At 36.8% G+C, this 25,998-nt stretch overlaps 3 protein-coding genes across 8 annotated transcripts; 1 reads left to right on the top strand and 2 right to left on the bottom strand.

Moving 5' to 3' along the window:
- Nucleotides 1–1,847: 1,847 nt before the first annotated feature.
- gbp1 (guanylate binding protein 1) lies at nt 1,848–8,744 on the bottom strand. The gene is made up of 11 exons (XM_079451439.1): nt 8,545–8,744; nt 8,207–8,415; nt 6,387–6,514; nt 5,906–6,015; nt 5,619–5,809; nt 5,215–5,457; nt 4,680–4,828; nt 4,342–4,473; nt 2,884–3,096; nt 2,679–2,781; nt 1,848–2,531 (listed from the first exon to the last, which is right to left on the bottom strand). The coding sequence occupies exons 2-11, from the start codon at nt 8,376–8,378 to the stop codon at nt 2,137–2,139; spliced, it is 1,836 nt and encodes a 611-aa protein (XP_079307565.1). The 5' UTR covers nt 8,379–8,415; nt 8,545–8,744; the 3' UTR covers nt 1,848–2,136.
- On the top strand, nt 8,628–15,358 carry gbp2 (guanylate binding protein 2). Of its 3 annotated transcripts, none has more exons than XM_079451436.1 (11): nt 8,628–8,841; nt 8,981–9,177; nt 9,955–10,082; nt 10,276–10,385; nt 10,636–10,829; nt 11,219–11,461; nt 11,635–11,912; nt 12,162–12,374; nt 12,920–13,022; nt 13,358–13,551; nt 13,661–15,358. In XM_079451436.1, exons 1-11 carry the CDS (start codon nt 8,834–8,836, stop codon nt 13,880–13,882), a joined length of 1,890 nt encoding a protein of 629 aa, XP_079307562.1. In that variant the 5' UTR covers nt 8,628–8,833; the 3' UTR covers nt 13,883–15,358. The 3 variants fall into 3 exon arrangements, with proteins under 3 accessions (XP_079307562.1, XP_079307564.1, XP_079307563.1); XM_079451438.1 differs by having other exon boundaries at nt 8,793–8,900; XM_079451437.1 differs by having other exon boundaries at nt 8,795–8,906.
- Nucleotides 14,318–25,291, bottom strand: cspp1b (centrosome and spindle pole associated protein 1b). Of its 4 annotated transcripts, none has more exons than XM_079451414.1 (28): nt 24,951–25,291; nt 24,717–24,815; nt 24,495–24,552; nt 24,311–24,405; nt 23,679–23,738; nt 21,972–22,123; nt 21,439–21,498; nt 21,241–21,329; nt 20,949–21,045; nt 20,791–20,845; nt 20,571–20,716; nt 20,401–20,486; nt 20,151–20,244; nt 19,954–20,059; nt 19,654–19,801; nt 19,488–19,550; nt 19,293–19,405; nt 18,434–18,583; nt 18,126–18,269; nt 17,674–17,742; nt 17,526–17,586; nt 17,064–17,190; nt 16,702–16,787; nt 16,477–16,511; nt 16,294–16,354; nt 15,922–16,019; nt 15,020–15,125; nt 14,318–14,641 (listed from the first exon to the last, which is right to left on the bottom strand). In XM_079451414.1, exons 2-28 carry the CDS (start codon nt 24,813–24,815, stop codon nt 14,556–14,558), a joined length of 2,544 nt encoding a protein of 847 aa, XP_079307540.1. In that variant the 5' UTR covers nt 24,951–25,291; the 3' UTR covers nt 14,318–14,555. The 4 variants fall into 4 exon arrangements, 3 of the variants coding, with proteins under 3 accessions (XP_079307540.1, XP_079307541.1, XP_079307542.1); XM_079451415.1 differs by having other exon boundaries at nt 21,253–21,329; XR_013786338.1 differs by having other exon boundaries at nt 14,517–14,641; nt 15,926–16,019.
- Nucleotides 25,292–25,998: the final 707 nt, after the last annotated feature.

Below are 25,998 nucleotides of genomic sequence, written 5' to 3'. Positions count from 1 at the left end.
TCTAGCGATGTAGTTGCTTGGGTCGGGCCCGGTGAACTCGATCTCCCTGGGTTCACCCCGTCAGAACACTTCTGCTTCCGCGGAGGTTGATGACGGGATGGTGCTCGCCTCTTCGACATCCTTCTCCGGGAGGCCGCCTGTGCAGGGGGCGCTGGAGCCGGAGTCTGAGTTTTCATTGGCCTGTTCAAGTCAGTCAGAAAAGGTAGGTTCTCAAGTCAAACCCCATTCTGTCGACACAACGTGAAATAAAAGTTGTAAAGATTCATATAAAAGGATAGTCGCCGATTTCGGTTTCAACTTAGTGATTGTTCTTTAAAGAAAACATCTCTACGCCTGGTCTCGCTGTCATTAATAAAACTAGACCAGCTGGACCTATACAGAAACGTATACGTAAAAAATATCAAATCGAACTGAAGTGAAATCAAAAGTTAAGAAGATTCAGATAACAGGTGTTATTTCTAAATAGTGTGCTTTGCGTGCAACAGAGAACTGTATGATGGGATATGACCGCCCAGACTGAGTTTTTTATAAAAAGCTTAGTCACTGATTTCACTTTCAAGACACCCTGGCTGTAAGCCTAAAGGCCGGATTACATGCCATGTCATGCATTCTGACTTCTTTACGCTGTTAAACGTGCTGACTTCTCATGTTCACATGCTCAACTTGTTGAAAATAGTTGGAAGTATAATGTATTTCTGTGCTTGATACACTTCCCCAGGACTCCAAATGGTTTCGGAAAGTTTTTAAAAGTCACAGGGATCCTATTTCTTTTGAAAGTGAAAGTGTATGACGTGTGGCCAAGTATGGTGTTCCATACTCGGAATTTGTGCTCTGCATTTAACCCGTCCAAGTGCACAAACACAGAAGTGATTAACACACACACCGTGAACACACATCCAGAGCAGTTAGCAGCCAGTGTTGCGGTGCCCGGGGAGCAGTTAGGGGAACGTTTTGCTCAAAGGACTCACCTCATCCGCGGGAGAGGGCTAATCATTCACCATCCACCTAGAATCCCTGCTGGTACTGAGGCTCGCACCAGCAATGTTTGGGTTACAAGTCTGAGTTACATTTTTGGGTGAACTACACCTTTAAGATGCTTCACTACAAACAATGGAAAACCCAGAGAGCTGCTATGGGACCAGGGAACTAATTTTAAAGGAGAACAAGCTAAAACTACTCTACTACCCAAATTTATTTTATTTTAAATTTGAAATCCTGTTTAGTTGAACATCAAATTAAATTCTCCTTGAATCACCCTTATATTCTCTCCTGGGAGAGAGATCCGGAATATTAAAACATAAATTAAAACTTTACATGCCACACTGAATTACGTAATTGTAATAATAGTCCTGACAAACGTTCTTATTGAAATTGAGGGAATTTTGAATTTCATTCCTTTAGGCTATGGGTTTATAAAGTAGGGCCAGACACTTTCAACCCAAACGTTCTTGCAACGTATAATTATGCAATATAATTATGCAAGGCATAATCCACGGCTAGACATGGAGGCCAAGAACCTCTGCGAAGTGCATTAAAATCCTTTATAAAAACGGCTAGCCATGTATTATCCCACTTATAACATGGTCATTTGCCAAGTTAAAGCTGTTTTTGATGTTTACAATGTTCTGTTATTCTAGACCAGATAGGTGGAAATGACACGTATTTTTAGATGTTGATTAAACTGACTGGAACTACCTGTGGATTAAATTGGATAAAATGATTTTAATGTACACCTTCCAGACAATCAGAATGGAGGATTCTAACATATATATATATATATATATATATATATATATATAGTACATATAGTATATAGTTGTTAAAAAGAGGAATGACAAAAAGGTTTTCATAGACCAGGCTACATTCTCTAGTTTTGTGAGAAACGCTTTATTGAGCAAGAAACATAATGGTTTTTGTGGCTAAAATTAAGAATCGAAAAAAAAAACTTCAGCCAACATTACACATTTTACAGCCTCCAAGTTTAGAGAAATCTAAACAAAAAATGTCCAGACCCCCAGAAATGCATAGCAGTATATATCTTAAACCCTGTACTGAGGTATGTATGTTTTGTTAACTCAGATTCCTTAGAAATTAATGACTGTGAGATAACAGATATTTATGATTATTAGATATTTATCATTTTAATCTTTTCATCAAAAATCTATGTTGAAGAACAGTGGGAAGCACTTCAGCAACCGTTTTAACAAGAGGCACCACACACTCCTTTAACCAACCACCAGAACTTTTCTCCTCTTGTTGTTTTTTTAGATCTTTTATCGCTTCCTCCATTAGTTCAGCTTTCTCCTTAAAGCCTTTGTCTAGGAGGGCTTCCCGCTCCTTTACTTTGCTCTCCACAGCTCTTTCCATCTCCTCCTGTTGTTGCTCCATCTCCTTGTTGAACTTCTCCTCTATCAGCTTTATTCTGTCCTGCTGGCGCTCTTGCTCCACATTCATCATTTGTTCACACTCAATACGTTTCTCTTCTTCCTCCTTACATTTCTGCACAAGCAGAGCCGCTTTTTCTTTCTCCTCTGATCATTTGGTCATTAGAGAGAAAGAAAAAAGAGAAACGCCAGAGAAGTTAGTTTATGTTTTAATGTCTCTAAGATTTAATTTTAAATTTATTTCAAGTTTTAAAAGATCCAGGATATACATTAACAACGTTAATAAAGATAAACCTTGGATCTTTCTGTCATTTTCAGTGAGTTTTTTATCAGCGTGAAGGATGCTCTTTCCTTCAGCTTCCCTCTCATTCAAGATCTCAGTCAGTATGGCCTCAGCCTGCACATCAACAAATACACATCTTACTGTAGAAACAACAATCATAAACACACATCTTAAATCAGAAAATATCTACCAGACACACACAGGAAGTATCCTCACCCTGACTCCTTTGTTTGGTTCTCTGCGGAACTGTGCAATGATGTCGTCTCTGTCTCTGCAGTAGCTTTCATATCCTCCACACTGACTGTATTCTCCATTCTGCAGTCGGTCATTCATGTCAGAGAACAGAACCTTCAGCAGCTCTTTACACTTCCTCTCTGATGCCATCTCATTCTCTTCCATCAGTTCTACATAGTATATATCGATATCTTGCTATAAACATACATACACATCACAAATTCAAACACAAATAACATTTGTTTTAAATAAAATGAAATGTAAAAATGAAAAACATTATATTTGCACTTTGTCTCCGTGGAATTATAAGGTTGTATATGCAATCTGAGATTGTTTGCATTACATTTGACTTTGTTCAGTTCAGTTCAGTTAAATTAAATAACATTTTATTTACATATCGCTTTTCACAATCATTGTTCCAATGCAGCTTTACAGTAGAAAATAAGAAAAAAAACACAGAAAAGGTATAAACACAGCACATGGTGTTTATAGAACAAGCAAAATCATTCTAATAAATAATATCTATTGAAAGCAGTCTTACGGTGACTAGCCAACACAGCCCTGTGGCGAGGAACCCAAACTCCTAAGATATTTAAATGGAGAAAAAAAACCTCGGGAGACACCAGTCTCAGTCAGGAGGGCCAGGTCTCCCCTGAACTGTCACAGATACACTCACTGACTCATTTTTTATAAATGTTTATGAAAAATAGGGAGAGCTTATTAGTTGCGATTTAGGAAATTGCAGTTGTTGAAACTGTTTAGGTCTAATGTTGTCTATGCTTAATATCTGACAACAGGAATGTTATAAGCAGGGTAAATAGTGATGGCATAATGTAAGGGAGTGCAGCTATAACTTCAAACTGCTGTCATGTGATGTTAGTTTAGCATTAAACACTAAGTATTGGAAATTTTGCAGGTATATGTTTGTATATATCCTTTTTTCTAAATAAAGTCCCAAAATGTATGCAACCGTATGGGCTGTTCAACGATTAATTGCGATACATCGCATCCAGGATAAAATTTTGTGTTAACATAATATAGAATTCCAATAATTATAAACCTAAATACTAAATTAATATGTACAGTAAACAGACATGTATTATGTAAACACAAACTTTATTCGGGATGTGACTAAACGCAATTAAACGTTGAACAGCCCTACGTTGTGTAAAAAAACAACACAATGTAAATAAGTTCTCACAGAATAAGAATATGTGATTAATTCAGTTCTGACAAAAATGTCTGATAAAACTTTATAATTCCAAGGAGGCAAATACATTTTTTGTCTACGAAACTGATTTCAGACATTTCAGTATACCTTTAAATCAAAACCTTTTTAAGATAATGACATTTCACTAAAGTGTTCTAAAACTTTTGAAAGGTAGTGTAAGACAGTGTGTAGTAGTTGCTTTATTTTTTATGTTAGTATATGAATCTCACCACCAATTGCTTCAAGTAATCTCCTGTTTCATCTTTAAAGGAACATTTCATAAACTTGGAAGTTGCCAGTTTGCTGAACTTCTGATGCTCTGAGGTAAAATCAGTCACACTTACAGGGAACTTGTTCTTCACCTACAAAACACAGCTCACTTTACACTGTACTTTGTCTTATGTAAAATTTAACAAAAAATATTGAGATCATTTAAGATAAGATAATGATTAAATACTTAAAAATATGCGATTTTATTTAATAGACACCGGCACAGTGCCAATTCTCAGTAATGATTTTAGAACTATATGGACAGCTTAATGTAATTTAGATTCAGTGTTGGTCTTACCTCTTCCATCCCGCTCTGATACACTTTGAAAGCTTCTTGAACAGCCGCCCTGTTCTCTAGATTTGCAAGAGCGACCACTGCATTGTCCAGACAGGGAACTTTACCACTGCTTATGGTCTCTACATAAATCTGAGCCAAATGACCGAGCACTGACAACAAACACACAAAACAGATCAAAATAGATTTGATTTTAGTACATTTGGGCCCAGTTTCACAGACACAGGACCTTAGTTTAATTAAGATTTTTATGTTGCTCTTATAAAAATACCATAGAAGAATACATTCCTGGTGTGCATCTCGAGACAAAGCATTGGCACTGATATATATTAAGATATTTCTGTGCATGATATATTCAGCTAAGACAGGTCACACATCCATTTTAGTCTGGGACTAGCCTTAAGCCTTGTCTGTGAAACCGGGCCATGATCATTTGTTAAGATATACTTTACCACAATTTAAATCTTCATGAAGAACCTCAAAAACTAAATACTCTTTAATGTGTAGTCTGTTTAAACAAATTTAATAAAACACTCACATTTTCCAGTAACTCTGTAGCCTCCTTTCAGTGTTTTCACAGGACTCTTGACAAATATATATTTACAGAAACGACCTGTGGTCTCTAGAAAAGCTGGCACAAGGTCACGTTCGTGTAGGCTCTCTAACCGTCTCATGTTTTCTGGTGAGGCTGGCGATGGGAACACGAAACACTTTCGGGATGGGAAATAACTCCGGATACACTCACGAGGCAGATTGTAGTCGCTGATTTTCTTATTGACACCTATTGAACATTTCAAATGTTTTCCATGGAGATTTGTTATAAAATCAATCTGTTTACAGGTAGACATTAGTAGGTAACCACCCAAAAAATAACTTCCATTCTTTTTTAAATAAAACTTAATTCCACTCAGAAGACAACTGAATCCATTATGTTTAAAATACCTTTCTTCAGCTGAAGGGCAAAGTCAAGGTATTCGTCTTCTGTCACTTCATTTCCCTCAATTTCCAAACTCAATGTAAAATCTCTCACAACCCAGACGAATGATGGGAAAAAACGCACAAACTGAGAATCCTCATCCTCCTGCTCTCCTGCTGATCTGATCTTGATCTGCTCAGAAAGCTCTGTAATGTAACTGCAGCACATTCAGGAATAATACCTTCTTTTAATGTTTATGTGATGTATATGTAAAAGAGGAAGCAGATTATGCATGTCAGAAGATAAAGGATACTGCAGCTTTTGTATGGCGTCATTATCGATGGTTCCTCTACTGTTGTACACCAGAGTGCTGCTGAGCAGAACAGCTAGACAGAAGATCCAGCCGTCGTTCTTAGAGTCTCCCTGAAACACACAGCTCAGTTCAGATCAAAACAGCTTCAAAATGTCAGATATATAGCACACAACGTTTTTTACATTATTTGTGACTCCGTAACTATCAAATATTTGATTAACCTGCAACTACATTCATTAGCTTCAAGCTCAAAATTAGAAATGAGATCCCAGAATGCTTTGCATTAGGGCTGTTATTTTATTGATTTTTCTGTAAAGATAAAGACTTGTTAATGTTTCATATTCAATCTTTCAACAAACTGTTGCCAATAAATTAGATAAATATAAATCTACAGTAAGTTACTGCCAACTAGCCGCATAACTATACAGCAAAAACGTTTACAGTGTATGTTACACAATGTGGACAACAATTATGTCCTCACCTTGTCTATATCACCCAGTCCTTCTGTGTCCAGCAGCACCAGAGTCTGTCCTGCTTCAAATGGATGAGGGACACACCACATCCAGATGCCTTTGGTCTTTGATTCAATAGTGTTACCGAGATCAAAGCCTGAGACAAAACACATGAAGCAATAAAGTCACGCCTTTACAATCCCTTCAGCCTTGACTTTAGTCACAACATGACAGTTTCAAGAACCTTGTATTTAAATAAACATTTTGTAAATTGCGTTGTTAATCGTATCATAAAATTAGATGGTAAATAAAGTCCTTGACATGTTTACACTTACAACTTACATTACAGCTGTCTGCTGCACAGTGATGCAAACAAATAAACAAAAAATTTGTATTGTCACCAGTTAGACTATAACTACAAGTTATATTTATAATTTCTTACTATTTGTAATCAGTGTTTGGTGTAACTAGTTAAACAGTTCTTAATTACTGTAATTTAGTTACTGTAAAGTAAGGGATTACTCTTATTTTGTCTGTAATTGATTTACAGTTAATTCTGATGTAATTGAACTAAATACCGTGTAATGTCTTATAATTTTGATGTCATTTCCACTATTTAAGTATGTATGCTTTAATGTATCTGTCTCAAATTTGTATACTTTGCTCAGTTAATGAGAATAATCGATGTAGTTATTTATTTGAATTAAAAAAAGCAGTTTCATGTCTATCCCTGAATATATTCTAATTAACGTTGATATGGGATAAAGATAGAAATTTGTACGGTAATCTAAAAACACTATTGAAAATGTGATGAATAACTAGTAATAAATTACTTTTTCAGAGTAACTTACCAAATACGGTTTGTAATATTCTCATACGTGATGCAGAGCTGTTTAATGCTCAGTCATCGTCATTATACTGCATACGATAAAAGGTACTCACGGGTAGGGCTGTTCGATTCTGAATTCCAATTCTTGGTTTGGGAATCGATTCCAAGAATCGATTCCTAGCTGCTGTTTCGATTCCTGCTCAATTCCCTGTTTTACTACAGATTTTTATTTATTATTTAAAAATTACACATTTTTAATGCAATACAATTTTCTAAGTTGTCACTTTTTATATTTATTAATGTTTATTTGTATCTATAAAAAAAGTCCTTAACAAAATATGTCGATCTTGTCCTGCAATTCAAATTTATCATTAATAATATCATTAATAATCAAATTTATAAGCCATTTTCAAAAATAAAGCACAGATCAAATTACTATTTTTTAAAGTTATCCTGCAGTGTACCACAAAAATACTTTAGGCGTAGACAGATCGATAATCAGTTAATTGTATTAACAATATATAAGAATACTGTGCATATAAATATTACTGTTAAATGCGAGTAGTGCAGACAGGTGTTGAATACGTTTTATCCAGCTTCATACGTCCAAGTAAGTATGTTGTGAGACTTTGCTTTATATAGGCCTACATGCCTACAGGTCTGAAAAGCAAACGTAGGCTACTTATGATTGTTTGTTGATACGTGTATTTATATCAGCATTGTGTGTGCAAACGAAACTTTTGCTTTTATGGATGCAGAATATGTTATGTAATTCCATAGACTTCAGCCATCTGCTTTTTTCCGAAGCCTGTATCGTTTTAGACAAGAAACTAATGTGATTTATTTGACCAAAGACATTAGCTAAAGATTCCCAGTCCCTAAACTCACGGGGTTGTCTGACCCAATTATTAGTGTTATCAATAGTGCTTTCTTTAATTGATCAATCTTAAACAATACAGTTTTTATATTTGTTTTCTTAAATAATATTTAAAATAAATATGAATTAAAAAGTTGTTTCACCTGTCTGTTGTCCAGCCAGACGGTTCATAAGGTAAGACTTCCCTGTACGGTAGAGTCCCACTACAGACACGACCACCACCGGCTCACTGATCCCATTCAAGAACTCAATGGCGTCCTTACAAATTTGAAGCGATCCACACACATTCTGCACCAAACACATGGGCTGCGGCATCCGTCTGGATTGAGATGTTGGTCCTCTTGCTGTTTTTCTAAAGGTAAAAAGCTAAATACTTTGAATATATTCCCCTAAAGAACCTCAATGACTAAATGTATTAAAGATCCAGTCGCACAAATAAACGATAGTTTCTTATACAAGTAATGTGTATACTGTAGCCTACCAACAAAGTCGATGCGTCTCTATTGGAATCGTGCAGCAGCGGTGTGTTAAAACCGGTCCGTGATGCCAAGGTGCAGCAATAAATAACAGACTGTTACACCGACCAAGGGAAATTTCACGTGTCCGCCCAGATTATATGTGTGTCGACTCTAAACGGGGTGATTTCTGAGAAATCCATTGTTGTTGTCGGCAGTTTTACTTTCACATTTGACATCTTTGACCATATCGAGACAGCGCGAGACACGCCTTGCGACATTAAAAAAGCGAAAGAGATCACACTATCAGAGCTCATGAATAGGTTCGTGCAGTTGTTTACACCGTTTATGCTCGAGTCCTCGCAAACGGTATTCACAACAGGTTCGAGTAAGTTTGCTAACAATGAAATGAGCGCGTTATTGGTGCGCGTGTTGTTATTTCGTGTTTGTTTGTTTTCACAGAGTCATGGCGTGTGGTGGCCGCATGCCTGCTCCGGTGTGTCTCATTGAAAACGACGACAGCGGCAACCTGCTTGTGCGGAAAGAGGGCAAAGACATTCTGGACGGGATCAATGAGCCGGTGGTCGTCGTGTCTGTAGTGGGACTCTACCGTACCGGGAAGTCTTATCTCATGAACCGCTTAGCGGGACAACAATCAGGTGAGGGAACCAACCTCCAAGAACTCTCGTGAGCACTTTATTCTGATCAAGTTACATCATTGACTTTTCATTATTTGAGGATTAAGGTAACAAGAAAACAAAGAAAATCAATATTAAACGTTATGCCGATTATAAAAAATATAAAATTTATATTGGGTTGCTTCATACATTTAAAAGTTTATACACATGTTTTGTGTTTTACACCTTTCCTGTTTTCATTTTCTGTTTAATACTTTATGGGGCGGTTTCCCAGACTAAGTTTAGTCTCAGACTCATTTAAATGTAAGCGGCGTCTTGATAGAAAAAAACGTAGTCTCAAGATGCACACCAGTTATGTTTCTGTGTAAAGCATGTCTTAAAAAACGACTTAAATATCCTGATTTAAATAAGGAGTCGTGGTTTAAAATGATCCCTATATATTGGGGCTCAAATTAAGCGATGTACAGTAAAGGGGGTAAAACTGTCCCGATATCATCAAGAAATATGTTTTTAATAAGGTCGTTTGTTAAAACGTTTTTTTTATAAATAACTGTTTTATCTGCTAAATCAAAGTAAGTTTGTGTAAGCAACATGCATAAAACAACTTAGTTGTGACAACTATAAAATGACAAACAAATAGTATTTATTTAGTAACAATCTTTACATTTTAAAATGTAATAGCCTTTATGCAAAAACATTGAATACAAATATGATGGGCCCTGTGTTGTAGTTTGGCACTTTAAAGATTAAAAAATTGTTTTCGTGATTCATGGACATTTTTATTTGTCATTGTTTCAGGCTTTGCTCTCGGCAGCACGATCGAATCCAAGACCAAAGGCATCTGGATCTGGTGTGTACCTCACCCAAGTAAAAAAGGCCACACTCTGGTGCTTCTTGACACAGAGGGACTTGGTGACGTACAGAAGGTAAAAATAGCTAAATGGTAACCACATTTCCAAAACAATGTTATCATCACTATGTCTGTACTTTCACTTTCTGTGGACTATGAGACCATTTAAATAGAGATTATAGATCATTTTCAATCTATGGCTGGTCTTTTAATAGTAGATGAAACATGTGGTAGTTTACCTGAGGTGATGGACTCTTAATGTTTTTAAGGGAGATGAGAAACATGACACATGGATCTTCTGTCTGGCTGTTCTGCTTAGCAGCACTCTGGTGTACAACAGCTTAGGGGTCATTGACAACACGGCGCTGGAAAAATTGCAGTATCCTTCACATACACACAAATAGAAAAAGAACAGTAGGAGGAAGTTCAAAGTTGAATATATGCTCGTTTGAATAGGAATACCTGAACACAGAGTAAACAAAGTTTGTTTTGATTAAAGGAATATATTTTTTACATTGATCCTTTTTAGTTTAAAATGACACTTATTTTATTTCAATTGAGGAACTGAATACATAATACCCACATTTCCTTCTAGCTACAGTGTTATTCCTCCTGAAAAGTGTTTATAGTTATGTGACAGAGCTGACGGAAAACATTCGCGTGAAGGCAAACCCAAGCAAAGACGAGGACGAGTCATCGGAATTCATGCGGGTTTTCCCGTCTTTTGTCTGGTCTGTTCGGGACTTCACTCTGGAGTTGAAAATAGCCGATAAGCCCATAACATCAGACGAGTATCTGGAGAGATCACTGAAACTCAAGACAGGTGAAAAGTTGACACATACGTACACACCCATTTGCAAACAAACAGCCATCTATATTCAGGGATGCTATATTTAAATTCACAATACTAAAACCAAAAACCCAGCAGATAAACCTATTCAGACTACTTTAAACTAATTTCAATGAAGGAGGCATCAAGCTAATATTTTATTAATATGAATAATATAGTAAATGCTTATTAAGGTGTATATTTGTTTACAAAACTATTGCATACATTAATTAAAATAGATGAAAACATCTAAGAAGACGAAAACACAGCATTTTACATTTGTACTGTACGTAAATGATAAACTGTCTTATTTCATTTACTCTGTTAAATGTAATATAATTTAAATTATTACGGCTTCATCAGCATGTTATTTTCTGTTTTAGGTACTTCTCCTCAAACAGTGAGGTTTAACCTTCCTCGCCAGTGTCTGCGCAATTTCTTTGCTGTGAGGAAGTGCTTTGTCTTTCCTCGACCTGCTAGTGCAGGAGACATGAGGAAAATGGAGAAGTTAACTGACGAGGACCTGGAACCAGAATTCCTACAACAGGCAAACACTTTCTGCGATTACATTTACAACTGCGCAGAGCCAAAAACTCTCAGCGGAGGTCGTGAAGTTACAGGAATTGGTGTGTACCTTCACAGAATCATAAGTCTCATAAGTGAAAAAAACTTTCTTACTTTAAAGATGTTTGGGAGATTTTAAATGGAAAAATAAAAACTTACTAAGATTTTTTAGTGCAGAGATTTGTGAATATAAGATGCCTTAACTATGAAGTGAAGTTTCTCTGTTTTCTGATAGCTCTGGGTAATCTCGCTGAAGTGTACGTGGAGGCAATCCGCAGCGGGAAGGTTCCCTGTCTAGAGAATGCGGTGGTTTCTCTGGCAGAGATTCAAAACGGCCGTGCGGTGGAAGAGGCCATGGAGCTCTACATGAAAGAGATGTTCGAACGCACTCAGCTTCCCATGGACCCCAAAGATCTGTCTGATGTCCACCAAATGGCAGAGAATAAGGCTGTTGAACTGTTTATTACCATGTCCTTCAATGACAACGAACAAACTCATCAACAAGATCTTATGGTACATGCTGACACACCAAAAAAACTGAAATACAAAAAATAGAAAGAGACCACTTAAGATAGACTCTGTCCTAATTTGTATACTTACTACTCACTAAATGTATAGCAGGGCCAAACAAATGTGGGATTCAAGAACTGAAAAAATATTACAAATACAATATTTTGGTGTATGATTTATATATGCAAAGGCAGGACATGCTGTTATCTCAAAAATAGGTGCAAACTGTTTAACACACTTCCTTTCTTTCAGGGAAAGATCTGTAATAATTATCAAGAGATGTGTTACCAGAACCAGGATGAGTTTACAAGACAGTGTGAAGCAGTTCTGCGTGATGTGTTTGAAACTTTGGAAAATGACATTTCTGCTGGATTGTACATGAAGCATGGAGGATACAGAGAGTACAAAGACACACTTAAATTGCTGACTGATGAGTACAGAGCGGCGACACGGTCAAAACTAATGGTACAGTGCAAACATGCTTTCTTTGCTTGGGTTTGGATGTTGTGAATCTTCTGTGATCTTTAGTTTCATTGTCAAATAACGTTAAAAAATAAACCCAAACTCTCCCTGTTGGAACATTCACCTTAGGAAGTCTTTTTAAAGAATTGCAGAGACACGTCTTGTGTCACAAGGAAATCTGGTCGTCTTTGTTCCTTGTATGTCTGAGGAAGCGTTTTATTTATCCGTGAGACATTTAAGAATGAGGAAAAACATGAATGAAACCGTGAGGCTAAAGGGTGCCAAAAAGTACTGGTCCTGGGGAGAATGTGCTAGGAATACCGTCTGCACTTATTCCTTATCTCGCCAAGGTCATACATACAAAATATTTAAAAAATGATGGTGGAATTCAGAATCCTATTACAAACGATTGCTGTGCCAGTAAAAATTTTATGTTTGTTTATTTAAAAAAAACTATTATCTAAACCGTTAGGAACATTATAAAACCAATTCACGAGAAACAGATAAAGCTGAATCAACCTTATTAGAAGTGTTGTTTTTTTCTACAGAGTCAGGAAGTGTTAAGCACGTATTTGAAAGCAAAGGAAGATGTTGGAAAGATGATTTTACAGTCTGACCTGTCTCTCGGTGCAGCTGAACACGCAAGAGAAGGTAAAATTGAAATGGGCTGTACACACAAACCTTTTGCTCTGAACAGCTCTCTCCAACTGTCATTGCAACTATTCTTGTATTCATGTAGTTTATACACTGCAAAAAAAGATTTCTTAAGAGATTGAGAAGCAGTGACCTAAAATGTTAACTCATGTTTTCTAAAAAAGGATGTTTACAACTAACTAATTATGCAAGTTAAACTAACGGGTAGGCCTACAATTTTACGTGATATGCCGATAAACAGAGTTGGGGATATACAGTATAGGCAAATATTAAGACCCAAGTGCTGCCATTCCTGGTTGGATTAAATGTTTAATTTGCCTTTGTGTTTACAGTGGAGAGGTTAAAGAATGAGGTTCTAGAGCAGCGACAAAGGAGTCTAGAGGAACACAACCGCTTACAAGCGCAGGCATTTCAAGACATGCAGAGAACCCATGATGAGCATGTGAATCAGCTCATGCATCAGATGGAGAGAGAGCAAGAGAGATTGAGAAGAGACAATGAACGAGTCCTCGATGCAAAACTCAAAGTAAGAACAGTGATGCTTTTAGGAGCAGAAATCTTTAACTTTTTAATTGTGTCATGTGAAGTTTTATTTAGTGTGAGCCAAAGAAATGAGTTTTTGTGTTGTGTTGCAGGAGAGGGAAGCTCTTCTAACCCAGGGCTTCCAGAAGAATGCTGATCACATGCAGGGAGAGATTGATAGCCTGAAAAGAGAAATGATAAAAGAAGATGCATCTAAACCCTCCACACTCAGCAAGGTTTTAGATGGTATCGGTACAGCGGCTGCTTTTGTCTTGCCTGGTTTCGTACCTAAAGCGATTGGTGCTGGTCTGTCCTTTATTTCACGGCTTTTTTGAAAACGGATGCATTTATTGTGGAGCAAAACGTGTATCTTGTTACAATAATATAGTTTACAGTATTAGTAATATTACTATATAGTTTTGAATTAGTTACCAGTTATAAATTGAGAGAGTACTGTGCTTGCACATGCTATTTAGCTTAGAGTGACCAATACTGCACTCTCTATTGCTTTTTTTTATTAAAAACATATATATATTTACTTGAAAACCATGAAGCAGCATGAATTCGTTTGCTCCAGCATCGAATCAACAGCTGTTTTTGTATTTGATTTGTGTTTTCCTCTCAAGTCGACTTTTTCTGAAAAACACTTTCTGCAATGCATTTGAAGCTGGATTTGTATCCAGTAAAGTATAGTAAAAAAAATCACTCACAGAAGCCCTTAAAGGTTATAAACTTTATTTTAAGATATTATTTTTTCTTTTGCTTTTGTTAAAAAGAGCATATGGCATTTTAGCAACGTGGATTCACCAAACCCAATTATTTCAACCAAGCGGTTCATTGGAATACATGAAATGTTCTTCATATTATCACTTTCATAATAATTGACAGAGAAACTCTGAGCTTGTGCTTTCGTAAGTACTGCATGAGTCTCCAACTGTGCCAAAGTTCAGAGTCTCCTGAGCGTATCTGAGGATTCGGCTCGAACCCAACGCTCCGTGGTAGATGTATCTATAGTGCTGGGTCTTCCAGGACACTGTAGGTCAAACAATTTATCACATTCCCAGCTTCATCCTTTTCCTCGTCAGAGCAGCAACCTAAAACATTTTCATTGAATTAATAAGGTGGCATTAATAATGTCCTAAATTACCTTTGCCAACTATTTCAGCATCCGTCATTTTACAAGCAGATGATGCAAAGACTGCCAATTACATCGGTAACATAATTTTTGTAAATGTAAAAACGATTCCAACATGCAAAAGTGCTGGACCAGTATAAGCAATAAGAAGCACCAAAGGTTTTCTCAGAGACCTTCTTTGCTCTGCTAAAATCAGAGCAATCAAAGATTCAATTGGCTTATTGTATTGCTGTTATACATATAATGCACACTTAATTATTTACCTTTGACATTCAATTTAGGTCAATGTCCAAAATATTCAAGATCAACTATGTAAATGTAAAGATTAAATGGGAACCTGCTGTGATGTCATGATGTCTTAAGTACTGTAGTGGCTTCATTTTGTGCGTGTTTGTGTCTCCCAGTTTCCTCATGTTTAATGATTGCTTCTGGTTTTCTGTTGCCTAACACACACAAAGAAAAATCAGGGCTGCCTTGTATAAGTTCTTGTATAATTACATGAATAATGTAACATGAGTTTGGTGACATTGAAATCTATCTGAAAATAAACCCAACTACGTGTGTTCAACACATCTTGCCAATTTTTCTATGTAAAGAAAATGAAGCTTAACTCAGAACTGAAGATCTTTTTCTGCCACACATACTGTATATTACTGGTCAAAAGGTTTTGGACACTTAAGTGAAATGTTTCTCATTTTCAATTTATCATATTTTTACTGCATGTTTATGCTTAAATGTTTTATATTAGTTTAGTTGACAAAATATATGTTTACAAATTTGTTTTTTCATGACAACACTAAAATTATTTTAGCTGAACAGCCAATAAGAGCGCAGAATAGAATCTATTCTCAAGAAGCTGCCTGATAAGATGACAAGAAAGAATTTCTGTAAATACTAGTTAAAAGGTGACTACACTGAAGATGAGAAAATACATCATTTTTTGTTACAAAATAATTCCCATAGTTCCCTTTGTTTTATTTCATACATTTTCAAGAGTTTATAATTATCATGTGGAAATCAACTTTTAATACGTGGAAACCTTTTTTGGTAGTGTATTTCTATTTTAATTTCAATATTATATATTGAAAATCAATTCGTAAACCTATTAAAATCCTACTCGTAGAATAACCGCAATGAAGTAAATCTTAAAATAATATTTAGAGACTTGACTTGTCAGGTGTTTGGGAAAAAACATCGCCTGACAGAACTTAAAGTTGTTTTAATGTCTGTGTCAGATACCGACTGAAGGTTGGCTAATCTGCGTCGTTCCCGTGCTGAGAGTCGAGTGGATTTCCTCTCAACATCGGGAGGGACCGGGAACGCAGCTCCATTGTGATCTAAAAATAAATAAATAAACAGTGTGGGCTTTAAAAGTGCATAAATTAGTAATATCTAACTTATTTGCAGAAAGAACAATCACTGATTTGGCTTATAATATCGAAGAGCATTTATGAACAAAAGTTCATGTCTACAACATAGTCCTTGAATCTGATTGGACAAGTCCAAACTGTAATAACTGTTGCAGTGGAACTATGACAGTTATTGATGATCTGAAGTCATGCTTTAAATGTCTTAAGGTTTGTCTTCAACGTGTCTAGTTTGTGATCTCACCAATAAATTCACTCTCTGACAGAAGAACAGATCCTCGCCCGCCCTCGACGTCTCTGTACCTCTGTGTGAGAGAAAACAGATCATCACATCTTTCTTTCCATCAAACTCTGACTTCCTGGAACCCCCCTTTATATACTTTATATTGCATTCAAACACAAAAGTAGACAAGAATACCATACTTACATACTGCTGTGTTCTAGAAAGAGGCCTAAGGACGTCTGTGACATATAGAAAAAAAATTTGTCATAAGATCTGTCCTCATTTTGAACACTTTGGTTTTAAAAAAACAATAGGTTTTCGATTTAATGTTTTAAGTGTGGTTTGCTATTTTGTGACACATGATTAGGTACACAAAGCCAAAATAGAATGTGGATAGTCAACAATATTCATATTATGGTAAATGCTTACCGCTGTAAGCTGGCTCAATGCCACGAGACGATGGGCCTTGGACAGGCATACGCAAGCGGGCCATGTCAAACACATCTGCTCGGCATCTACAGACCCGTACAAAAAAATATTTACTAAAAACGTATGCATAATTTTCTTAATATAAGTGCAACTTGATAATTTTGCTAAACCGGTTTAAACCAGACAAAACCAAAACAATTAAACATTCTATGTAACGCATATTTTCTGTCCCACATCAGTACTGACGTGACGAAATTTTGTTGTGACAACCAACCATATGTGTCATAACTAACTGTCAAATTATTCAAAGAACCAAATTTGTATAGATATTATTAATGCTTTAACAATAAGACACGCTCTACCTGTCAGTAAAGGGAGAGGGTAAATTATCCCAATCTGACTGCAGGAGCTGTTCCTCCAGTCGCTGCTGCTCACTGCGTAGACGTCTGCTTAACACACACAGCTCTTTAACCACCTCAATTCTGTCCCCTAGTGATAGAGATGTCAAAAAACACTCTATTTTTAAATAACATTAGCCTGATTAAAAGAACAATGGATGTCAGGAATGCAAGATGTTTCAGAAATGTACATATAACAATGGTTTGCAATAACTACATGATCCAAATGTTATGTATAGTCAAAGTTTATATATAATGTAATACAATTTAAATTGATTTTATAAACATAAAGCATTATAGTATATCGCATGTCGCTTTGCTTAACAAAGTTTTAACATTTTTCTTCATTGTGTGTGTGTGTGTGTGTGTGTGTGTGTGTGTGTGTGTGTGTGTGTATGTCTGGCCTTGTTGTGTGTGTTCATTTACTCTCTGCTTTCAGGTGGTTTCTGTTGTCTGAAGTGGGAGGAGCCTGAGAGAGAGAAAAATCCTGGCAAACCCAAAATGGAAATAGTAAGTAAATCAACTGTTTGTAACGTTTGTAACTAATGTCTGTCTTTAGATGTGTGTCCGTTACCGTAGCCTGTGGTGCGTTGCTGTGTTTATTCCGTAGCGTGGGGATGGGAGGGGATGACTGGCGTTCAGCCTAGAAAACCAGCATGGACTTACTGATGGAGCGTGGAGTTCAGATAATATTAAAGCGATACATCACCCAAAAATTTAAATTCTGTCTGTATCATTTACTCACTTTCTAGTTATTCCAAATCTGTATAAACCTCTTTGTTCAGATGAACACAGAGAATGATACTAGGAATAATGATTTTAACCAGACAGATTTAGCTCCCCATAGACTCCCAAAGTAGGAGAAATACAATGGTAGTCAAAAGTGCCTCAGAACTGTTTGCTGTCCTACATTCTTCAATTTGGATGAAGTATCCCTTTAACTCTAACTTGATAATACATTTGTCAGATGTATCTAACCTGTTTTCTAACTATAGCAACAGTAAGTGTAACCCCACACACACAAACCTGCTGCCGCTGTATTCGTCTCTCTTGCTCCTCTTGTTTTTTAAGAGCGGCTCTTTCTTTTTCCTCTTCTTCCTTCTTCTTTTTCTCTGCTTCCTTTCGTCGTTCTTCTGCCAGACGGGCGAGTTCTTCATTTTTCAGCTTTTGCTGCAGTGATATCACAAATCTCAGTGTGTGAGCTCAGGAACGCATTTAGGCAGAAACCCTCCAGATTTTAAGAATCTCCAAATCAGATTAAGCCCCTTCTGGAGGGAGGCCTAAAGGAAGCCATTTATCAATATATAATATGAGAAACATAGAAGTGTAGGAACCTCCATCTCTCTCCGTCTCCTGCCCTCCTGTTCTTCTTCATATTCTCTTCGGATTTTCTCTCTCTGTTCTGCCAGTCTTCTGTCCTCCTTCTCCTCCTCTGCTCTCTGCTGCTCTCTTTCCTCCGTCTGCTTCCTGCGCTTCTCCTCCATCTACATTTACATTTAGTCATTTAGCAGATGCTTTTATCCAAAGCAACTCACAGATGAGGAAACATTGGAAGCAATTATAACAACATAGGCAACAAAATACATAAGTGCATCAAACTAGTCCATTAAAGCCTAGCACAGTATACAAAGCTAAGAATAGTGAGGTAAGTAAGTGTTTTTTTTTTAAAGAAGGAAAGGGAAGAGAATTAGAAAAAATCAATCAGCGACGTGTTGACGGAAGAGATGCGTTTTTAGGCGTTTTTTAAAGATGGCAACCGAGTCTGCTGATCTTGTAGCAGCTGGTAGATCATTCCACCAATGTGGAACAGATCCAGAGAAGGTACGGGAGAGTGACTTTTTTCCTTTTTGGGATGGTACCACTAGTCATTGTTCCTTTGCAGACCGCAGTGATCTGGCAGGAACATAGATCTGCATTAGTGAGTGGAGATACGATGGTGCAGACCCGGTGTTGGTCTTGTAGACCAGGAGCAAAGCTTTGAACTTAATGCGGGCGGCAACAGGGAGCCAGTGTAACCTGATGAAGACCGTAGTTACATGCGCTCTCTTCGGTTCATCTGAACCCACACACGTACAAAAGCATATTTGTGCCGCTTATATGCATTCACAAATCATACGTTGCCAAAGACCAGCGGTGAAAATAACATTATCAGCACAACAGTTTCAGTAAAAAGTAAAAGATGTTTGTGTGTACCTGATGTCTCAGGTAAGCTTTGTATTGGTCTTGCTCCAGCTGTTGGGGTGACGGCAGCTGATTGGTGGACACACTCCTTCTCGTGAACTCCGGCGAGTGTGGCTGGGCAAAACCTATAGACACAAACATGCAACTCAAAAATGATACACAGTAGTTACTCATAAGAGAATTGTGTTTGAGTACGAGTATTGTTACCTGGTCTCTCCTGTCTTTGTACTGCTCCTGTTGCATTTAGAAGGTGCATCCGCTTGAGATCAGCTACACAAACAAACACACATACACGTCATGTTTCACAGTTAATAGATAAGAACATGAAATCTGATGTGAATCTTTATTTTTATTAATACTTAAAAAACCATACTGATCAGATTTCCGGTGCTGTCTCTAAGCGGAGCTCCGCCCCCGCCCCTTCCCCAGGGTTCATATGCTCTCATATCCGCTTCCATCTCTGCCTCCAGTCTCCACCTCTCTTCTTTCTCTGCCTTCTTCTGTGCAGCCCGCTCCTCTATCTAAAAGGTTTTCAGTCATTTTAGGTCAATGGCTATAGTTATACATCCAATCATTAGATAAGGTAATTAGTTTGCACAGTTAGAAACGGAATACCGAGTCTTCAAAAGTAAGGACCCAGACTTTACTCCATATTCGATATATAACAACACACCTGCTTTTGGAGCTCCACTTTATAGCTGTGTCTGTCTGTCTTAGGCTGATGCATAGAAAACACTGGCAGACCTGAAGCCACACCTTCATTCTCCCCTAGAAACCTCCTGAAATCCAATGTAAGATGTAAAAGGCATACAGGTGAGAATAATGAGTGAAAAAGTTATGTAATATTGCAGTTGCTGGCTGCACACTTACGTTCTGTAAGCGCTTCTCCTGGGCTCATTGTGAGGACTGAGTAGATGTGTCTCTCTTGATGATGTTGGAAAAGAAACTCCTGCTATTGGCCCATCTGTGAAGACACACCCACTTTATACTGACAGGTAATGCAATCAATACGTTTCTGTTGCTTGTATCATAAAACTATGATACACAAAATAAAAGTTCATTTAGATTATGACAGTCTCCCCTTAATGAAAAAGCATAAAATGTCTTCAGTATGTCTTACAGGCTGTGCTGGAACTTTCAGCATCATTGTTTGGACTCCTGTAGCCTTCTGCGAGGGCCGGCAGGTGAGAAGGGACAAAAGTCGCTCTGCGGAAATGAGACAAAAATGGGAGTAAATTTGCCAAAGCATGCGCAGACTGTGTTTGTGTGTTTCTGTATATTCATATTTACCTGCATGGAGATAGTAGATCCGTCCTGTACTTTAGTAGACCTTCAGGGGGTACAGTGGTTTCCAGGCGAATGATTTCATCTCTTGGATGCCTTCTGTCCGTCTCACCAACCCTCCTGTAGCCAGGCATCTCGCTTCCAAAGATATGCTTAAATGGAGTAGATTAGAACATCAACACATGAGCTTCACTGACAAGAAACGCACACACATAAACCTTGTTACCTTCTCTGAATCCATCACTCCAGTGAATGAAATCTTGAGGTCCAGTTCCTTCTCCCTAAATAAACATAGACACAATGCATTAATATTATTCACAAATGTTCAAAACAACAGTTCTTGTGATTTATTTAAATTACGACATCTATTTTATTTACACACACCTCCTCTTGTGCTTCTGTTTCTCCATGATTTGCTCCTGTAGTTCACGTCTATAATGCTCCTTTCTTCTCTCCTGTGAGATTTCCTGATCCGCTGCACCTGTCAATCAAAATTTGCTTTGTCATTAAGACTCTGTAAATGTCATATCAGTGGAATATTCTTACAGGAAAGAATCAAGCTGAGCCGGTTGTTTTTACCATAATACAATTATATAGCATCACATGTACAGAAAATCTGTTTTTGAGTGACATGAACCTTTATTCAAACAATAAGTAAATGACATTGAGGTCTTACCTATTAGAAGACCTGTGGTACAAACTGTGTCCTGACTGGCCATAGAGTCAGATCTTTCATTGGCTTGAGCTGCAATAGATGCTGACATCCTACAACAAAGTTAATGGTGATATAAGCAACAATGAAGAAGCAGCTTAGAAACTGTTGCTTGGAATTGGTATTTAATTATATCTATTATAGCTGTTTGTGTGTGTTTACCTGTTTTTGTACTGTAGTTTGCTTGTGTGATGATTTTCTGTGTAAAATTCTCCTCTTTTTCTGAAAGTGAGACTCATATTGTCATGGCAAACAATCATCTTAAATGTATCGAATGAATTATGTTGCCTCAGATATGGATCAAATGAATCTGTTATCATTTAATCACCCTCATATCATTTAAAACATGTACAGAATATGATTTTTTTCTCAAAAGGAAGATTTTTGAGAAATGTCTCAGTCATTTTGTGACTGTGAGAGGTAATGGGGCAATTCAATGGGGGCAATGTTGCTCCTTCAAAATACCTTCTTTTGTGTTCTTCAGAAAAAAGAAAGTCATACATGTTTGAAATAATATGAGGGTGAGCAAATGATGATTAGATTTTAATTTTGGGTGAACTATGTCTTTAGAAACAAAATAGTCGAATAATAAGTCTAAACATACAATGAACTTTTCGTCAAACATGGTTCAGAATCAGCCTATGGGGGACAAGCAACAAGTTTATTAAAAGTCAAAATTTATCTCCTTTTGTTACCTGTTTACTGTTCTGGTGTCTCTTTCTCTCTGAAGTCGCCTCCCTTGTAAAAGTATGAGTTCTTCATCACTGCAGTCTTCCTCAGAACTGCACACACCCCATCCCAGCCCGCAAACCTCTGTCAGGGTAGCCACATCCCTCATTCGGACAGTCTGAAGAGAGAAATAAATAAACATTGAGCTACCGATACAGGTATACATAATACAAAACTGCTTTATTTATATAATGTCGCAGAGTGATTATAGTTTTGATTTTAGTTTTATTTAGTTGTATTAATATTTAAATGTAGCTTTAATTTGTAGATGTTTCAATTTTATTTTCATTTAAGTTAAAGTTTTAGCAATGTTGTTATATGCTATTGTCATTTTTTTTTTTAAATGCATGTTGCTATATAAGATTGATTAAAACAAATGTTTCGATTTTTTTGGCCATTTTTGAAAGAGGGGACAGGAAGTGAAGTGGCATAGAGAGAATGTATGTTCGGGAAAGGTCCACGAGACGGGATTGAACACGGGTCGCCGGCTGCGCAACCGCACATATCGCCTCCGACATAAGATTGTTTAATTCATTCATTTTTATTTTCTTTCTGTTTATTACTATCATTTTAGTGCTTTAAACTTATTTCAGTTTATTTGTGAGGCAACATTTCGGTTCTTCCTTAAGTTACGTTTTTCCAATTATTTTAAGGTTAATATTTAATTTAACAGAAACGTTTTAAAAGTTTAAATTATAGTAAACTAAAATAAACTTGAGCAGAGCTTACATGGTGAAAGTGACCTATTTGTCAGATATGGTGACCCATACCCGAAATGTGACCTCTGCATTTAACCCATCCAGAGAGTAGTAAACACGTGCACTGCAAGTCGTGAACACACATACACCCAGAGTAGTGGGCAGTAGTGATGATTTTGAAGCGTGCCTGGATTTTTAAGTGTTCAACCAATGCTTCATGGTGCTAGTTAAATTTTATCTTATTCAATTATACACACACAAAAGTGAGAAGTCCTCCAAATTGTATTATTATTGTTTGTTGATTTCAACTTAAAACTTGGTTAAATGATTTCTGATTGTGTATTATCACTTGTTAAACATTTCCAACATTTAACTATTTTGCAAACACACAAACATCTCTAAATGGCACATTGATTAACCACATTAAATTCAAGTTTAATATAGCACTTTGGAAAACACAAAGAGTGATTATTACTAATAATAATAACAACAATCGAAATAAGAAATAAAACTATAGAAAACAAATGAAAACGGGCAAATTATAAAATAGACTTCATGGGCATAGAAAACATGGTATTTTAGAAAATCTGTCATTTGCAATAATATTCCTACTAAACAATATGAAAATTTGTCTGTAGGAGTTTTTTTAGACTGTTATATTAATAAACACGAGTAAACAGGCTATGTAACTGCTAAGTGGGATTTATAAGCGGAGTCTTGATGGAAAATGCTTACATCTCACAGTAGATGGCACCGCTCTTCTTTTGTAATGGCCTAAAAGTCTTTAATTTAAAAAATAAAAAATTTTAATAACTTATTTGGATGTTTTTTCTCCATTGAAATTTGGCTGGGTGGTAAATAACAAACTTTTCTGCTGTGTGACAAACTCAGAACACATATTTGAATGTCACTTTACCCAGACTTTAACACTGTATTAGCATTGTCAGTCGGTCATTATTAATCCCTTAAACACACCTTGGATAATCTTCTTCTCTCTGGAACCATGTTAACTTCACCAGCACCCCAGTGATCTCTCTGCACAAACAAAACAATGAGATATCAAAAGATTCACTTTGATATACAGACATTTAAAATGTGTCCCTGCGTTCCAATTTGCCTACTTATGCTTTCCCTTATAGTAGGTACTGTTTTTGTGTTGGAATAGGGGGGACTTTTGAGTGAATGGCAAAATAGATTGCACAAACAGGGACATACTAACAGGAAGTGTAAGTGGCTGTTGTGGCCAATAACTGTCACACACATTAAAATACAGCTTTTCTTTCCATTAAGGTATTTATTCATTCATTCTTTTGTATGTAATGTTTACTGTATACTTGCATTTGTTAATTTTGTGATGCATCAGTTATATAATTTATTAATGCAGTGGAGCATCACTAAACTCCACCTACTGGTGGTGAATTGTGGGTAATATCAGCTGTCAGAGTGTGCATCATTCTGCACTTTGAATTTCTACCGGAACTAGTAGAACATCCGGGAATCTTTGGAATACGATTTTCAAAATACTACGATTTGGTACATACTAATTCTACTTTTCAAATACTATTAGGACGGATATTATGCAGATTGGAACGCAGGCTATGTCTCACCTCCACCATGTACTTCCTGTAATCTTTTCTGAGCTCTTCCTGTAGCCTGTGTTTCTTTCTTTCATATTCCTCTCCCAGCGGCAGACTCACCCCATCTATACACAATGCAATAACATTGATGTTTCTTTAAAATCAGGTGTGCACAGTGCCCACGCCAAATTAAATGACATAAACACAACTGTACCTTGCTGACTCGTGATTGGTCGGTTGATCTCTTTCTGCAAACCATCGTCTTTACGTCTCTGATTCATTATAAGATTTTGAACACATTAGACTTTTGGACTACATTTGTCCAGCGGCTATCTCTTATCTTGTGGTAGTCTGCTGCATATCCACCATCAATGTTTTCTTTGAATATGTGATTTGAAGTTTATACAGTTTGGCAATGACAACATGTGTATCTCACCCTGATCTCCATGTATGGGGGATCCTGTTCAAGACAGGCTTTCTCTTCTGCAATCTTCATCTTCTGGTCTTCCAGAAATTTCTCGAATACCTCATCCATCTGAAACACAAACATTCAAGCAAAACAAACAACCATTAACTGTAGTTACATCTATAAACATCAACATGAACATAAAATGTATTTAATCACTAATTGAATCATATGTTCTACATCTAGTGACACACGTTTACACACCTTTATCAACTCCTTCGTTTCTCCACCCCATGAATATCAGATCCTTCCCGTCACTTGAAACAAGTCTAAAAAGTGCATGTTATACTGATTCTAAAGTCCTTCTTAGTTTCCAAGTGTCTATGACTGCACACCGGCTATAGCGAACAATAAATGTGATTTATAAATACAAAATGTCTCGATTGTATCATTCGATCTGATCATTACGTCGAATATAAATGTGATTTCACATGTATCTACTGGCCAGGTCACACTGTACGGTCGGCTATAAAAGGAAAACACCGCTATTCCTCTTTCCCACTTCCTCTCTTCCCGCTTCTCTCTTCCTCTCCGCTGATGTGAATAACATATGGATAAACAGAAGAGGAATGGCGGCGATGTCTGGAATGTCAATGGGGATGGTTGGAGATGAGAAGAGAGGAAAGGCATTGTGCAGACAACAAGGGAATGAGATGTGATGAAAGCAGTGCAGAACAGTCTGCGTGTTCTTTGTGGAGTCTATAAGTATTTATTAGGCTGCTGCGTTACGTCTGCTGCAGTGGCTGCTCTTATGCGGTAGAGGACGCTCGGGATTAGAAACGTCCGCCTGCACGTTAAAGCCAAAATAAACATGTTGACTGTTTTGTGTTTGTTTATTAAGAAATAGATTTGTGTCCGCTAATTAAATAGCTCTTCAGATGAAAAAATTAAATGAGTTTTGTATTCCTTTTATTGCTAAATAATTCCGCTTCTGTTGTTCTTATTTGTCATTTCTTCAAATAAACGCATCATTTACAATTATAGTGTGTTTTAACCAAAACAACATTCACATTTTCTTTTTATCTGTTCGTTTTATAAGTTCAAGTATATTTAACCGTTGTTTTTGCGGATAAAATAAGAAATAAAAAATCATACGCAGCTGCAGTTTATTTCCATAAAAACTATGCTTGTTACTCAATAAACACAACACAACCTTTCCCCATATTTGCGTTGTGGATACTGTAGTTTTTATTAAATGTAACATCGTCGCAAAATACGTCGTGTTGTGTAATAAATGCATAAAACATTCAAT

This window comes from Barbatula barbatula (genome assembly GCF_947034865.1).
Source record: "Barbatula barbatula genome assembly, chromosome: 3".
NCBI lineage: Eukaryota > Metazoa > Chordata > Actinopteri > Cypriniformes > Nemacheilidae > Barbatula > Barbatula barbatula.
Note: the sequence above shows the minus strand (reverse complement) of the source record. Positions and strands in the feature narration are given on the sequence as shown.

Excerpts from the sequence above, each read along its gene's own strand:
- gbp1 (XM_079451439.1), bottom strand. The coding sequence starts at position 8,378 with ATGCCGCAGCCCATGTGTTTGGTGCAGAATGTGTGTGGATCGCTTCAA. Across the intron at positions 6,016-6,386 it reads GACTGGGTGATATAGACAAG|GGAGACTCTAAGAACGACGG; the intron begins GTGAGGACATAA and ends TGTGTGTTTCAG. Across the intron at positions 5,810-5,905 it reads GACGCCATACAAAAGCTGCA|TTACATTACAGAGCTTTCTG; the intron begins GTATCCTTTATC and ends AATGTGCTGCAG.
- gbp2 (XM_079451436.1), top strand. Across the intron at positions 12,375-12,919 it reads CGACACGGTCAAAACTAATG|AGTCAGGAAGTGTTAAGCAC; the intron begins GTACAGTGCAAA and ends TTTTTTCTACAG. Across the intron at positions 13,552-13,660 it reads TCCTCGATGCAAAACTCAAA|GAGAGGGAAGCTCTTCTAAC; the intron begins GTAAGAACAGTG and ends GTTGTGTTGCAG.
- cspp1b (XM_079451414.1), bottom strand. The coding sequence starts at position 24,815 with ATGGATGAGGTATTCGAGAAATTTCTGGAAGACCAGAAGATGAAGATT. Across the intron at positions 16,788-17,063 it reads CCCTCTCCCTTTACTGACAG|ATGCCGAGCAGATGTGTTTG; the intron begins GTAGAGCGTGTC and ends ACGGGTCTGTAG. Across the intron at positions 14,642-15,019 it reads ACATCATGACATCACAGCAG|GTTGCTGCTCTGACGAGGAA; the intron begins GTTCCCATTTAA and ends AAAATGTTTTAG.